Raw genomic sequence first — 15,641 nt, forward strand, 5'->3', positions numbered from 1 at the left:
CCCCTGTATTGACCCCTGGGATTCATCACCAGTGAGGTCAGATGTAATGCAGACAGAATAAGGAGTCGCTTGGTATTTCAATGGCAAATTGCATTCTGAGGTTTTATGTGGGCATTTCAACTTGAATCACTTGGTAATTCCACTTCCAGAAAGTTGAAGATAGTGCTCTAGGCTTATTCCTTGGCTAATAGACACAGAAAAGATGGTTACATCTGTCTTAAACACCTTCTTAGTAGGTAATAGAATAATGGAAATCTTGGTTTAGAATTGCCTGTTTCTTGCCACAGACATAAAGAGCCTAAGCAGCTAATTCAGGGTAGATATGTAACTTTTAGATGACTGAAGCTGGGTCACGTGGATTGCATCCCTTAGTTTGCTTTGTTTGTTTGGCTGTTTCTTAACATAAACACCTTGGAATAATGTCCTTTTTATGGTGAAAAGAGGTGTTCATAAGCAAAAATAAGGGGACATAAAAAAAGTTGTATGTACATATTTATGTTTAAAATACACCAAGAAGTCACAAATATAACATCTTATTTTACTACACCAATGTAGTAATGAAAGACTTCTTCTGCTACGCATATCCAGAGATAACTTCCTGAAACTTAATTCTGATTTTTTTTCCACACTAATAAGTGTCTGTGACCTTTAAATTAATTCTGTATTTTAACAGGGCTTCAAGTCCTGATCCTTAAAGCTGCTTTACATGAATAGAAGGTTATACCTACATCAAATGGCTTCCAAGAACAAGATCTAAATGTCGATATCTGAATTTCCAGTTATTAAAAAGTCAGATGTGTCATAGAAGAAGACGGAAACAGCTTAGAGACCGTAACAACTGCTGTTTCTGTGTAGTCAGATTCAAGTAACAGTCTTTTGCATGTAGTTTGTGCTCAGTACTGTGGATATAACTCATATTTAGCATATCACTTCAGCAGTATGTTGCAGGATATTGCCATCTTTTTAATTCTTTCTGAAGAACATGTATTCCATTGTAGTGAAGAATTCATATTAGTGCCACTGATAGTTTTTAAACAATTTCAATGAATACATCTTGTAATGAGTAATATTGTCATTTCTAGGTACAGTTGCTGTTCTTTTTTGAGGAAAAAAAAAAACCACCAACCACAAAGACAGAAAGAATGTCTCTAGGCAGCAAAATGAGATTTACCACTTGAAAAGCACATACTTCTCCTGGCAAATGAACATTCTCATTGTCAGGCTAGCTTGCAGGAATGCTAATTACATTGATGTTGTAATCCCACTGATTCCATTGTAGACCTGCTAGAAAAATGCAGATTGTCTTTCAGGATAACTATATCTTGTCTTTCCAATTTTATTTGCAAGAGGAGGTTTGGGTTTGGTTTCTGTTCAAAGCTGCTTTGGAAGGGGCAGATTTTGAGAAGAAGAAATCATTAAACACATAGATACATGCATCATGAGCTGCCCTCAAATTAGCAGTAGTTGGCTAGCATTTAGAAAAAAAAAAAAAAAAAAAAAGTAATATCAGCATCTGGTTCCTGTAACTAATTCAGACAATCAAGCAGAGCTTCAAAACAGTCAGCTGCTCAGAATCCAGATATTTCACCTCCCCTGATAGGATTTAACAAAAGTTATAAAGGAAATCAGTGAGAGTTCCTGTTCATTCAGTACCTTTGAAATTAGCTTTCCCACCAGCCAGCACAACTATAAGTGTGCATTTGCGTCAGCAGGTGACTCCATTTGAGAGGCAGAATATGAGTTTTCTCAGTGGTAAACCCCATTTTGCAACACAGGTGTTCTTGAGCTTGCACAGTTTTTTTCCTGGGAGTGCTGGCAGCTCCTGGAAATTGTGATATTAACAGCTTTGAACTTAAGGAGAAGAGAGGATACACTACAATATAATGCATTTGCTACATAGGTAAGGTTTATGTCTGTGTTGCAGACATCTTGCTTTGTAAATAAAAGAAAACCCCAAACTACATGTCACTAAGACAGATGAATATAAATATAAAACCAAGGAACTCTGAAAAAAGCTGTCTGTAGCTATCCTGAAATCAGGCTGAACTTTCTCGGAACACTGTCTCATTAGCAAATTTCCTAACATAGCTGGAAAGCTGCTGAGTTTTCTTGTATTCTTTGAAGAAATATTCCTGCCAATATCCAAGGATGGGAGAAGTACACAGATTGCACAGGTTCAGCAGCAGCAAATAAAAAAGATTATTATTAAATCCAGTTGGTTTCCTAATTTCTTTTTTGCATGCCTAAGTTATGCTAAGTTGTTAATTGGCTGCACTCTGTGCCACCACCATTTACAATGGCTAGAAGTAAAGGAGGCAATTAATAGATATACAACTGCACAAATCTCCTGCACCCACAGCTGCCGAAGTCCAGAACCACCAAAAAATCTTGGGATTGGTAAATAGAACTAGGAATCACATATCTTTTCATGTCATGGCAACATAAGATAATAGTAATCAATTACTGTTATGCGGCAGTTAGGGACTATGGTGTCTGTGTCTGCCATTTAAGTATGACTACATGGCAATTATTTTACAGTGCAACTTGAAACCTCCTATGAATTTAACTTCTATAATATATAGGTTAATTCTTATGAGATGTTTTTTTAGTGTTCATAGAATCATAGAATAGTTTGTGTTGGAAGGCTCCTTTAAAGGTCATCTTGCCAACTCCCCTGCAGTGAGCAGGGACATCTTCAACTAGACCAGGTTTCTCAGAGCCCCGTCCAACTGGGCCTTGAATGTTTCCAGGGATGGGGCATCTGCGACCTCTCTGAGCAACCCGAGCCAGTGTCTCAGCACCCTCATGGTAAAAAATTTCTTCCTTGTATCTCTTCTCAGTCACTCTTTTAGTTAAAAACTGTTAACTCTTGTCGTACTGCAACAGGTCTTGATAAAATCTGTGCCCCATCATTCTTATAAACCCCCTTCAGATATGAAAGGCCACAATAAGGTTTCCCTGGAGCCTCCTCTTCTCCAAGCTGAACAGCCCCAACTCTCTCAGCCTATCCTCACAACAGAGGTGCTCCAGCCCCCGGATAATTTTTGTCACCCTCCTCTGGCCCTGCTCCAACAGGTCCATGTCTTTCCTGTACTGAGGGCTCCAGAGATGAACGCAGGACTCCTGGTGGGGTCTTACCAAAGCGGGCAGAATCCCCTCCTTCAACCTGCTGGCCACGCTGCTGGGGATGCAGATGGTTGACTTTCTGGGCTGTGAGAGCGTATTGCCAGGTAATGTTGAGCTTTTCATCCACCAGTAGCCCCAGGTCCTTCTCGGCAGGGCTGCTCTCCATCCCTTCATCCCCCAGCCATATTGATACTGGGGGTTGCCCTGAACGAGGTGCAGGACGTTAAACCTGGCCTTGTTGAACCTTATGAGGTTCACATGGGCCCACTTCTCCAGCTTGTCCAGGTCCCTCTGGATGCCATCCCATCCTTCTTGGTGTCATCTGCAAGCTTACTGAGGGTGCACTTGATCCCTCTGTCAATGCTGTTGATGAAGCTATTAAACAGTATTGTCCCCAGTACGGACCCCGGAGGGACACTACTTGTGACCAGTCTCGATCCGAACATTGAGCTGTTGACCAATACCCTAGGGTTACTCCATAATTTCTGTTTTATTCAGATTAATTTCAGTAGTGTTTAAGTGGCTATGAGTTATGTAAAACTGGTTAATGTTGGCTATGAGTTATGTAAAACTGGTTAATGTCACTACCCAAACATGGTAGAAATGCTATTTTTCACAGTGCCAAAGTCAAATGTAAAAATCATTATTCACACAGAGTTTAATAGATTTTTATATGAGAACTCAGCAGAAAAGTGTGAGAAACTAAACTCCTTACTACAATACAATTCAATTTAAAAAAGCACCATAATTTCTGCTTGAAAAAAAAGTAAGATATAGGTAATTCGTATCAGTGAATTGCTGAATGCTGTAACTTGAAAAATGGTATAAACTCAGACGAAGCATTTTGTATTTGGTAGTTATACAATGGTGTCTGTCCTTTCTGAAATTACCATGGAATGATAGATTTATGACCAGAGGTCTGGAATACCTCTCCTCTGAGGACAGGCTGAGGGAGTTGGGGCTGTTCAGCGTGGAGAAGGGAAGGCTCCAGGGTGACCTTAGAGCAGCCTTCCAGTACCTGAAGAGGGCCTACAGGAAGGATGGAGAGGGACTTTTCGCAAGGGTATGTAGTGATAGGACAAGGGGGAACGGCCCTAAACTGAAAGAGAGCAGATTTCGATTAGATATTAGGAAGAAACTCTTCACCATGAGGGTGGTGAAACACTGGAACAGGTTGCCCAGAGAAGCTGTGGATGCCCCCTCCTTGGAAGTGCTCAAGGCCAGGTTGGATGGAGCTCTGAGCAACCTGGTCTAGTGGAAGATGTCCTTGCTCATGGCGGGGGAGTTGGAACTGGATGATCTTTAAGGTCCCTTCCAACCCTTATCATTCTATGATTCTATGATTCTATGATTCTATGTTTTATGAAGGTGCTGTGCAGACTTAGGATGATTTGCAGTCTGTGTAGAACTGTTGGTATCTGTGGTTATCACAAAGAAAGGTGCTGACTGCTTGCCCAGTGTGGCAGTTAGTCTTCAAGTAGTCCAGATGGTTTTCCTTTTTATGGATCATACCCTATGGCAAACTGCTAAACTAAGGCATCTAAACTCATTGGAGTGGTCTTTCTCAAAGGCTGAACTCCAGCTGAACTTCGTCTTGCTTTGTAGAGACAAATAGCCTATTCATATTCTCAGATGTAGTCTGTCATTGAAAAGCAGAGTCAGCAGCCGCGTGAACATGAGCCAGCAATGTGCCCAGGTAGCTGAGAAGGCCAGCGGCATCCTGGCTTGTATCAGGAATAGTGTGGCCAGCAGGAGTAGGGAGGTGATCGTGCCCCTGTACTCGGCACTGGTGAGGCCGCACCTGCAGTACTGTGTTCAGTTTTGGGCCCCTCACTACAAGAAAGACATTGAGTTGCTGGAGCATGTCCAGAGAAGGGCAACGAGGCTGGTGAGGGGTCTAGGAACATCTAGAGGCATCTGAGCCATCATCTCCATATGCTACTGCGCTGTGCTGGAAGTATAAGTTTTTGCCAACTTGCTCAGTGTAGAAAATCCCTCTGGACATCCATCAGAGGGATTTGAATCCCACCCTGGGGACTGCAGGCCAGTGTGGGAAAATGTTTAGAGAGCCACAGTCTCTGTGTGAAGGAACAAGAAAAAATTGGAGACAGATGCCTAGGTTTCATGGTGAGGAGCTTATGCATGTATCAGCATTCATTACTGCAGTATCACAGACCATCTGTAATCCCATTCTGCAATAGTGAAGTTCACAACTGGGGACTATCATGTCAGTAAAACTATGAGAGGGTCCATTGACACCTCCAGTAGGAAGGGAAGCTGTGTCTCCCAGCCACCGGTCTGCAAAAGCTCTGTACCTAGTATTTATAAAGAAAGGATTTTAGCATTATTGTGTTATGTTTGTGAAAAAACAAGCCATACAAGAATATCACTTCGTACTTGCATATGGATGGGCGCTTTAATGTCAGACTGCTACATGATTGTCTATACCCATCTAGCCAGCTCCTATAAAACCAAATTCACTGTTATATGAAGAGAGCTGTCCTCTACAGAACAAACTGGGCAAGGATGTGTGAGTGACAGGAGGAACAAGAAGAATAAATAGGAGGCTGAAGCCTAAATTGCATGATGAGGAGCAGCATTAATTACTGCAGTATCAGAGGTCATCTGTAATCGCATTGTCAGGGTTTGTGTTCAGCATGAATACTGTGCTGTGCTAAGCACAGCCAGAGTAATCTCATTCCAGAAATAGAGGTGCTTGGACAGAGACAGGATTGCAGATGTCTAAAGCAGATTTGTTTTCTGCATGCCTTCAATTTTGCATCTGTTTGTTTTGATGACGTTAGCTACAGACAAACTGACTGAGGAAATGAAAGCTATATATTCATGCTGCAAAATCAGGCATGTTTCATCATCAATAACAACAGATCTTTGTCTTCTGTTTGCAGAGGCATAATCCTCACATTTTCAAGCAATTTTTAAACAATTTGGAAGTTTTGCTTGATTTGTGCACTGACATAAATTTACAAGTCCGGACTAAAAATACTCAAGTAACATGTTTACCCAGTGCTTTTTGCTTATTATCTCCTAATGTAGTAATTCTTCATCTTAAAATGGTTTGTCCTGTCTCTGTTAGAGGGGGAATCAGTGACATATTTCCATGTTCTAATTTACTTCTGAAGAGATATCAATCTAAAACACAGTAAGTTAAATGACATCTTCTATTTCCTTTTGCACGAATGTTTTTGTTGAGCTGGGGAGATTTGTTGTTGTAAGAGATAAGGGTGGAAATCAAAACACATCTTTTGTCTGGGGAGCTATTTGATCCCCATACACTCGGTCTACAAGTGAAATCTGAACTAATGATCATTTCCTTTGTGGTGCAAAATGGTACACAATGTTTAAGATCTAGTTAAGTTTAAGGTTGTAAAAGAAGCCTTCAGGACAGTTTTATAACCATGCTGTCTTCACATGAGTTGGTGGGGATTTTTAGGAGAACTGAAAATATAAATGAATCCTTCACTTTTCCTGTGTGTTGACTTTGCGCATCCTTCACTGGATCCATTCACAGTCATGTAGATTGTTGGTATACCTTTGCATTCTGTCATCTTCACGGACAATGGGACATTGTGGGCATAGGTTTGTGTTTGATGAGAACCAGAGAAGCATCAATAGCATTTTATTTAGTGCATACCAGTTGTATCTGTAGGATTGAAAACAATATTGCTTGAGTTAGTATTTTGCTATTTAATGACACTACAGTAACAGCTCCAGATGACAAAATCTTCCGTGTCAATCTGTATCATGAACCTCTCAAGCAGCTTTTTAATTGCTATATTTTTTACTTTCTTGCATCAAGCTGATTGTCATACCCCATGTGTCAACATTAACTAATAAAAATGGTTTTCTATTTAATGACTGATGTTGACCAGACCGAATTGTACAGAGTCACTGTAGTGATATTATTACTCCCTTGGAGACTGCAGTTTCCCAACCTGTCATGATTTTTGTTAAATGAACTGTGGATTTGATAAAAGCAGATGTACAATGACAAAATATAATACAGCTTGTGCTTGTTCTGCAAAATACATATCTCAGTTTTATTTAGAAGACAAGCAGTCTCCAAACGCTGCATTTGCTTGTTTCCTTCATTGTTAGGAGTCAATGGCATATCACAGCCCTTAAGCACTAAAAGAAATAATTGAGATCTTAACTTCAAGGAAAGTATTGTTTATGTCTCAAATTGAATGCCTTATGCAGAAGCTAGTCTGCAGCCAGTCCTTTACCGATATAACATGTTTGACAGAACCAGAGACAGGTTATTCAGCTGAGAGTTTTCAAGCAAAGTAAATTTGGGGGGGCTTTAGAGAGTAATAGCACCCTTAGAGCTTTTGTAAGGAGAAAGCATGACTCACAAAGTGTTGGAGTATTTGGAAGAAATTAATGAGCATATGGCTAAGGAAAATCCATTTGCTGTGTCATATTTGACTATCAAAAAATGTGATCAACTGGTTTATTTCCACTGAGAAAAGAAAGTGATTTGAAAGGTTTTCTTGTGAAATAATGTCTGATTAAAAATAAAGAACAAGAGAGTGGGTAAATGGACAGTTTTAACACTGGAAGGACCTTACTCACAGAGTCCTAGCAAAACTTCTGATGAAGTCCTTGTTGTTCAATAAATTAAGAAAGATATCAAAATGTTCCCATAATTTAAGAAATGTATTTAATATTATTAAAATGGACTGAAGAGTTATAAAAATATGTTGAAATACAGATTGACCTGGCTGTGAACCAGAATGTTAACTTCAATGTGGTCAAGTTCAAGGTAAGACTACAAAAAAAAAAACAACCCTCATGATGCACATGGAGGTATCTTAAGTCTCAGGAAGACATAGCCTTGGGTGGGCTTCCCAAAGTCCCTCTGCCAGGCCTGTGCCTAGGAAATTGCTCATAACATCAGCAGTGCTCTAGTCACAGTAGGACTGTGTTGCAAGTTCTGTGGTTTGGACCTGCAAGCAGGTCTTGAGGACCATTAAGCTTTAGCCTAATCCAAGCTTCCAACCTCATGAGAATGATCTGATGTCCTTCATGGGGGTGAAAAAAGATCATAGAATCATAGAAAGTTTTGGGTTGGAAGGGACCCCTAGAGGTCATCTAGTCCAACCCCCCTGCAGCGAGCAGGGATACCGCTAACTAGATCAGGTTGCTCAGAGCCCTGTCCAGCCTGGTCTTGAATGTTTCCAGGGATGGGGCCTCCACTACCTCTCTGGGCAACCCGTTCCAGTGTTTCACCACCTTCATGGTAAAGAATTTCTTCCTTATATCTAGCCTAAACCTACCCTGTTTTAGTTTAAAACCATTACCCCTCGTCCTGTCACTGTTATCTCTACTAAAAAGATTGTCCCCATCTTTCCTATAGGCTCCCTTTAAGTACTGAAATGCTGCAATCAGGTCTCCCCACAGCCTTCTCTTCTCCAGGCTGAACAAGCCCAACTCTCTCAGCCTGTCCTCATAGGAGAGGTGCTCCAGCCCTCGGATCATTTTTGTAGCCCTCCTTTGGACCTGCTCCACACTTCCATGTCCTTCTTGTGCCGAGGGCTCCAGAGCTGAACGTAGTACTCCAGGTGAGGTCTCACCAGAGCAGAGTAGAGGGGCAGAATCACCTCTCTCGACCTGCTGGCCACACTTCTCTTGATGCAGCCCAGGACACGGTTGGCCCTCTGGGCTGCCAGCGCACATTGCTGGCTCATGTCCAGCCTTTCGTCTATCAGTATCCCCAAGTCCCTCTCAGCAGGGCTGCTCTCGATCCTTTCTTCCCCCAGCCTGTATTGATAGCGGGGATTACCCCGACCCAGGTGTAGGACCTTGCACTTGGCCTTGTTGAACCTCATGAGGTTCACACAGGCCCACCTCTCCAGCTTGTCCAGGTCCCTCTGGATGGCATCCTGTCCTTCTGGTGTCTCAAGTGTACCACTCAGCTTGGTGTCATCTGCAAACTTGCTGAGGGTACACTCAATATCGCTGACCATGTCATTGATAAATATGTTGAACAGCACTGGTCCCAGTACGGACCCTTGAGGGACTCCACTCGTCACTGGTCTCCATCTGGACATTGAGCCATTGACCACTACCCTTTGGCTGCGACCATCCAACCAATTCCTTATCCACCGAACAGTCCACCCATCAAATCCATGGCTCTCCAATTTAGAGAGAAGGATGTTGTGCGGGACCATGCCAAAGGCTTTACAAAAATCCAGATAGATGACATCCATAGGTTTTCCCTTGTCCACTCTTGCTGTTACACCATCATAGAAAGCCACTAGATTGGTGAGGCAGGACTTGCCCTTGGTGAAGCCATGCTGGCTGTCTCGAATCACCTCCCTGGCCTCCATGTGCCTTAGCATATCTTCTAGGAGGATCTGTTCCATGATCTTCGCAGGCACAGAGGTGAGGCTGACAGGTCAGTAGTTCCCAGAGTCTTCCTTTCTACCCTTTTTGAAAAGGGGCACAATGTTTCCCTTTTTCCAGTCACTGGGGACTTCCCCTGACTGCCATGACTTTTCAAATATCATGGAGAGTGGCTTGGCAACTACATCAGCCAGTTCCCTCAGGACTCTGGGATGCATTTCATCAGGTCCCATAGACTTCTGTACATTTAGGTTCCTCAGGAGGTCCCGAACCTGGTCTTCACTTACAGCTGGAGGGATTTTACCCTCCTGGTCTCCTTCATGCCATCCATCGACTCGGGAGGGGTGAGGAGAGAGGTTGCCAATGAAGACTGAGGCAAAAAAGTTGTTGAGTACCTCAGCTTTCTCCTCATCTGCTGTTACCAGTTTGCCGGTCTCGCTCATGAGCAGGGGTACGCTTTCTTTGACCATCAATAAAGGTCAAATGGCCCTCTAAAGACAGACCTTAGTGGTGTGTACATAATTATTACAATGTAAGGCTAATATTTTTTAGACATCATTGTCCAGTCTCATATTTCCTACACATCTCATGTTGTTATGCTTGAACTGAACACCAAAGTAGAAAGTATCTCTAATGTGGTAGTTTTAGTTTTTAGGAGTGGTAAATTTCGTTTTTTAACTCACATTTAAAAATTGACAAACAGGACAAATCAAGACTAAAACTGCAATTAGAATAAGAAACTTGTACAATGAAGTACCTATTCCCTGAAGGTAAAGATTTCCTTTGGATTTCAGGAATAATCCTCCTAAAGCTAAGGCAGATAAAGACTTCTGACCATATATGGTCATAGCTGATGAGGTAGAGTTAAGTGCTCTACTTGGTAATTTGACTGCCTTCAACTTAGAAATGAAAGCTCACCTTTCTCTTGTTAGAAAATCACATATATTTCAAATACCATTTAAGGCATTTCAAGCGTGAGAACTAACATGCTTTCACATCAAAACATTCCACAAAGTTCTGCACCTTAAACAGAGGCTGATAAGCAACAGAAAAGGACGTCCACCTCTATTCCAAGTCTGCCAAAGCTGGAATGTATATAGGAGATCAAGAGTCTTCTCATCAAACATGTGTTCTTCTTTTGAAAATTATCTGCTAAAGCCAAATACCCTTATTCTGGACCTCACTCAAAATTAGCCTTGAAACATGTTGGGGCTCTGTCCTCATGCACACATTTATCCCATTAAGTCACTGAACAATGCTAGCAGGGCTGGCAGCTGTCCTCATCCCTGTGCTCCTCACTGAGAGAGGAGAATGTACATACAGAATATAGCTGTATGCTCTGTGTCCATACTGAAACACCTGCCATGCCTCCACACCTCCATTTTCATCTCCTCTTGGAAACCTCTCTTCTGTGTTCTCACATCTCTGTTTTCAAATACTTATCAATCTATACCAGCTGTTAGGGGTGATTAATTTCATGGTGAGCTGGAATGAATCCTGTGTGTACCTGTGTGTGTCTGTGTGTTACACATACATATAGACACAACTGTGTGCACTTTCTTTCCCATTATGAAACTGCAAAAGTATTTTAATAAGTAAATATAAGAAACTTTTGAAAAGATGCAATTTTCTTAGGGAAGTAGAGTAGTTTACCTCTGGCTTGCAAGCTGTTATGGCAGCTTATATACAAAAGGAATTTATTCTGATTAGATGAAAATATATCAGAAACAGAGCGAAGATTTGAATAAGTCTTTCAAGTTTTAAGTAATGCTTGATAACACAATGAAAAATGACAGTTTTCCAACATACGTGGGTTTTTTTAATACATCCTATATTGTGCCTGCCTATGCTGGTGACAAAGAATTTGTTTTTCTTCTGACACTACTACACACCCAGCACAGCCACAGGAGAGAGCTGCATTTTGTTATTTTTTGTGCAGCATGAACAGAGTTATTAGTCGAGTGCTGAATACACCGCCTTTATTGTTGGGTGATACATGACACAGAAAAGTAGCACTAGGACTTTAGATACTAGCCGAGCTTCATGTACTTCTAGAAGTGTGGATGAAATCATCATATGGTGCAAGTCAGTTATTAATTTCAGTGGGGCCAAGATTTTGTTTAAGCATATCCTAGAAGTAAGCCAATTTTTGTATTTAAGACAGAACACATTTGGAACCCCACCTGCAGAGTGCAAGCATATGCTTGTCCATGGCCTTTGCTCCATAATCAACTTAAAACTGCAATTTAGTTTATATCTGTCTCCATTATCAGTGACACAAAATACCTGGGGATTGTATTGCCAGTGACTCCCAGTGCTGTCTCCTTGCCTTAGCTTCTCCCAAGAGGAGCAAATTGCACTGGTCACTTTTTCTTCTCCGTACTTTTAAATTAATGGGGAATTAAATTATTTGTGACTTTCTGTTCATGTGATGTAAGGATTTCATAGCAGCACCATTTCAGAGTTCATTCCTGGGTACTCCTTGAGGTGAGACTGCCAGGCTTCTGAGAAAACCTAAAGCATAAGAAAATGTCTGTCCTTTTGTGTTAAAAATTGCTGAAGTGCAGCTTACCCACAAAGCAGATCTTTTGGGCAACTGAGTAAGACTGGCTGCTACAGTAGTTCCTGCAATCAGCTTCTGTTTATATTCTGCATCAGAACTGAGTTGAGAAAAAAAATCTAGTTTACTTGAAGGTGGTTGGGGGTATTTAATAGTAGGTAAACTGCCAATCTTTTGTATATAATGAATTTTCAAAATTTTCTCTGTTCAGATTGCTCACAGTAACTGGATGGTCTTGTTCCTGTACCCAAATGGAGTGCGTGAGAAAACAATGTATGCAGAAATATCTTAACTTTATAAAAGATTACATCTACAAGTATTTCACATGAATAAGCTAGCAATACCACACATAAAATCATGAACACTTGAACATTACAGTTAAATACATACTTTGTGGCTTGCTGATTAAATGCAGAAGACCTTTAACTAATTTTAATAGAACTGAACAATACCTTGTGTCTAGTTTCATATTTCTAAAGATAACTGCAATAACAGTTTGTAGTGTATTGGCTAGATGCTAACCTCTGTGGCAAGAGCAGCAACACGGAACTTTGCAGTAACTACAGAATTTAAAATTTTCTTTTAGCAATCATTTCAATATTTGAATCTAAAGATCATTTTCTTTCTATCTGTAAAACCCGAACTCAGAACTCTTCAGACAGAACATACTAAAAGAAATTGAAAGCTTAATCTACTCATTAGTTTTGTGATGGGAGTAGTTATTTACAAGCAATATTTCAGTACTTTTTTTTCATTTCTGGAAAAAGAAGATGCTATTCAAGTGCTTTAAATCTCTTCTAATAACATATTTGATGTGATATTTTGGATCTATTTGTATGCTATTTGTAATTACAGCCACTCAGACTCAGAACTGAGTTGGTCATTTCAGTTGCACTCATTTCTTTGCTTGCTTCCATTTGCAGGATGCTCTGGCCCACTAGGGATAGAAGGAGGAATTGTGTCAAACCAACAAATTACTGCGTCATCCACTCATCGAGCTCTTTTTGGACTCCAGAAATGGTATCCGTACTATGCACGACTTAATAAGAAGGGTCTTGTGAACGCTTGGACTGCTGCAGAAAATGACAGATGGCCGTGGATTCAGGTAACAGATGGAGTTGAGGAGGAAAAAAGTCTCCTAGATTCAATTGCCAGAGTCGGTTAAGAAACTGAAGAAGACAAGTGGTAAACAGCTAGATTCTTACTCACTGTCAGAAATGTAGCCTAGACTAAAAAGGACTATTTAGTTGCAAAACAGTAATAATCTTGACTATACAAATGCACTTTTTTTTTTTTTAAATGTGTGCATATGTTCCATTGTGGCTCTAAACCATGGAAGCAAATCTATAAAGACTTTTTAAGTAAGCTGCTTTCCACATATGTTACACTTGCTTGTTAGGTCCTTAGTAGCATCTCGCAGCAATATCTCTTGGTAGAGGTACTTTGACACATGCAGCCTTCCTTGGGCATCATTCTAGAGTGCTCTGATGTGGTATTGGCTGTACCACAGCCTGCAGGAATAGTTGTTCTCTCTGCTGAGCTGCTCTGGGCACACAGGTTTAGCATTGTGTGCATCATGGTGGAAGTAACAAGAGCTGTTTTAATAAAGGCCGAAATAGCTCTTGGCTCAACCACATCTGTGGGGCTGAAAATACACTCTTTTTCATTCCCATGTAAGGATGTTATCACTAGAATGATTCAAATGGCAGTGCCCTCATTGTGGACTGGATTTCTCTGTGCCCCGCAAATAACTTCAGTAAAAGTCATGAAGCAGTGAATATGAAGTCCTGTGGCTGTATTTTAATGAGGATAATGATTATCTAGTGATTGCTGTAGCTCTTTACTTTTATGATATTTTCTTTTCATGATATGTGAATTGGGCTAAGCTCTGGCATTTTCAGCCAAAGGAAAATCTTTTGCACTAATGAGTATAGTCGGTATGCAAAGAGGGTGCTTCGCTCCCAGTGAATCCACCACAGCAATAGCAGAAGATGGTACTTAAGCATCTTGTCTACCAGCGCTGAGTAAGTAGAACGGTGCATGTGTCCCTTGGGTGTGTCAGAAACACTCTTCTTGAAGTTACCTTTGTGTACATAGCATAATTTTTATTCGTATTCAAGTTTCTGTGCTGACTAGCATTCGTGATTTTTCTGAGTGGCTCCCAGATATGTGGAGGAAAAGCATACAGGGTTACCTATTCATTTTTCTTGTTTGGAGAGCAGGCACAAAGCACTGTTTGATGAAGTTTTCTGAAACTGGTGTGGTGAGAGTGCTGGATTTTGTCAGTTCTGAAAAATGAAGTCAGTGTTACTGTTTGTTATTCACTGCAGACTGAAAACGCAAAGGCCCTTCAATATATCTTAAGTCCGTTTTCTTCCATAAAGACCAGAGGGGTTAGGAAGTCTGTAAAATTTGTACATTGGAAAAGAACTGGAAAGAATGATGTTAAGGGACTTGAGCAGAATTACTTTCACAGGAGTAGAAAGCTAATGTAACTTTAAGGGACAATCAAAAAGTCAGTGTTACAGTAGCTTTTGGGCTGCTGTAGAGTATGGGCTTTATTAAGTAAGCTGGAGAAAAAATTCAAAATCATTTAGCACTGACCCCCTAGACATGTCTTTATTAGGAGGTAGACTGGATGGGGATGGCTATTGGTCTGCTGGTTCCACATTTGCACTTGACAAAGCCACCACCTACTGTGGAGGCCACTGTCAGGCAGCTGTGCAGATTTCTGCCCAGACCAGCGTTATGTCTGCCTTGGACTTTGCTCCCAGGGAAGTCTTCCCTTTGCTCTTACCTGGAAGGACCAACGGAGAAAACGTGTCTACAAATGTCGGCCCATGGCACCAGTTTTGAACAATTTGTTGTTTTTCGGAGTTAATGACCTAATATATGTAGCGCCAGTCCCATGCAGGTTATTGTGTAATTTTGACAGCCATACTATATAAGGACTTTCTAGAAGCTAATTAAGTGATTGATTAATGTGTACTAAGCACCTAGCACTCCCTTCTTTTTCTTCTCATTTTTCTTCTAAAATAGACTTTGGTCTATAATTTTCACAAAACTTGCTAAGTATTTTATTTTTCCTTTTAGTTTAGAGCAAAAATAAAAATACTAGTAATTTAAAAACAGAAGTTTAAATCTTTCCAAAGACTTTTCTCCTTAAAACACACAGGAACAGAAAACCTGAATTTTTCCATACTTGTATAGAAAATGATACTCATATAGAAAATCTGCTTTTTAGTGTTCTGCAGAATCCTTGTGTTGATTTGGCAAGGATACAGAACTCCACAAACTCACCCTTTATACACTGCATCGTAGTTCTTTACATCAGAACACTATGTTGTTCCTGAAGCATGAAATACACTCTAAGAGACACTGCCTGACCCTTCTATGGTTGAATAGTTTCTGTAATAAGAAGAGGAGCAGCAGAAATCCCATATCTTATTTTTGCACAGCTTCTGTAACGACCAGGAAGATACTTCATAAGCATTTGTGGAAGGTTACAAAAAGTCAGCCCACTCTAATTTGTGCTAAGTTTCTGGCTACCTTCCTTCTGGTCTGGTGGGAGAAATGCTTCCTGTCACAA

The 15,641-nt window shown here is 40.7% G+C and overlaps 1 protein-coding gene across 2 annotated transcripts in view; it reads left to right on the forward strand.

Annotated features, from left to right (window-relative positions):
• Positions 1-15,641, forward strand: part of EDIL3 (EGF like repeats and discoidin domains 3) — a 290,980-nt gene that overhangs the window by 189,386 nt on the left and 85,953 nt on the right. For both annotated transcript variants that reach the window (XM_075410892.1, XM_075410893.1), the window contains one exon: positions 12,976-13,157. In XM_075410892.1, the coding sequence (XP_075267007.1) occupies positions 12,976-13,157 (182 nt within the window). The remainder of the gene's footprint in view (positions 1-12,975; positions 13,158-15,641) is intronic.

Source organism: Opisthocomus hoazin, chromosome Z (genome assembly GCF_030867145.1).
Source record: "Opisthocomus hoazin isolate bOpiHoa1 chromosome Z, bOpiHoa1.hap1, whole genome shotgun sequence".
NCBI classification, from domain to species: domain Eukaryota; kingdom Metazoa; phylum Chordata; class Aves; order Opisthocomiformes; family Opisthocomidae; genus Opisthocomus; species Opisthocomus hoazin.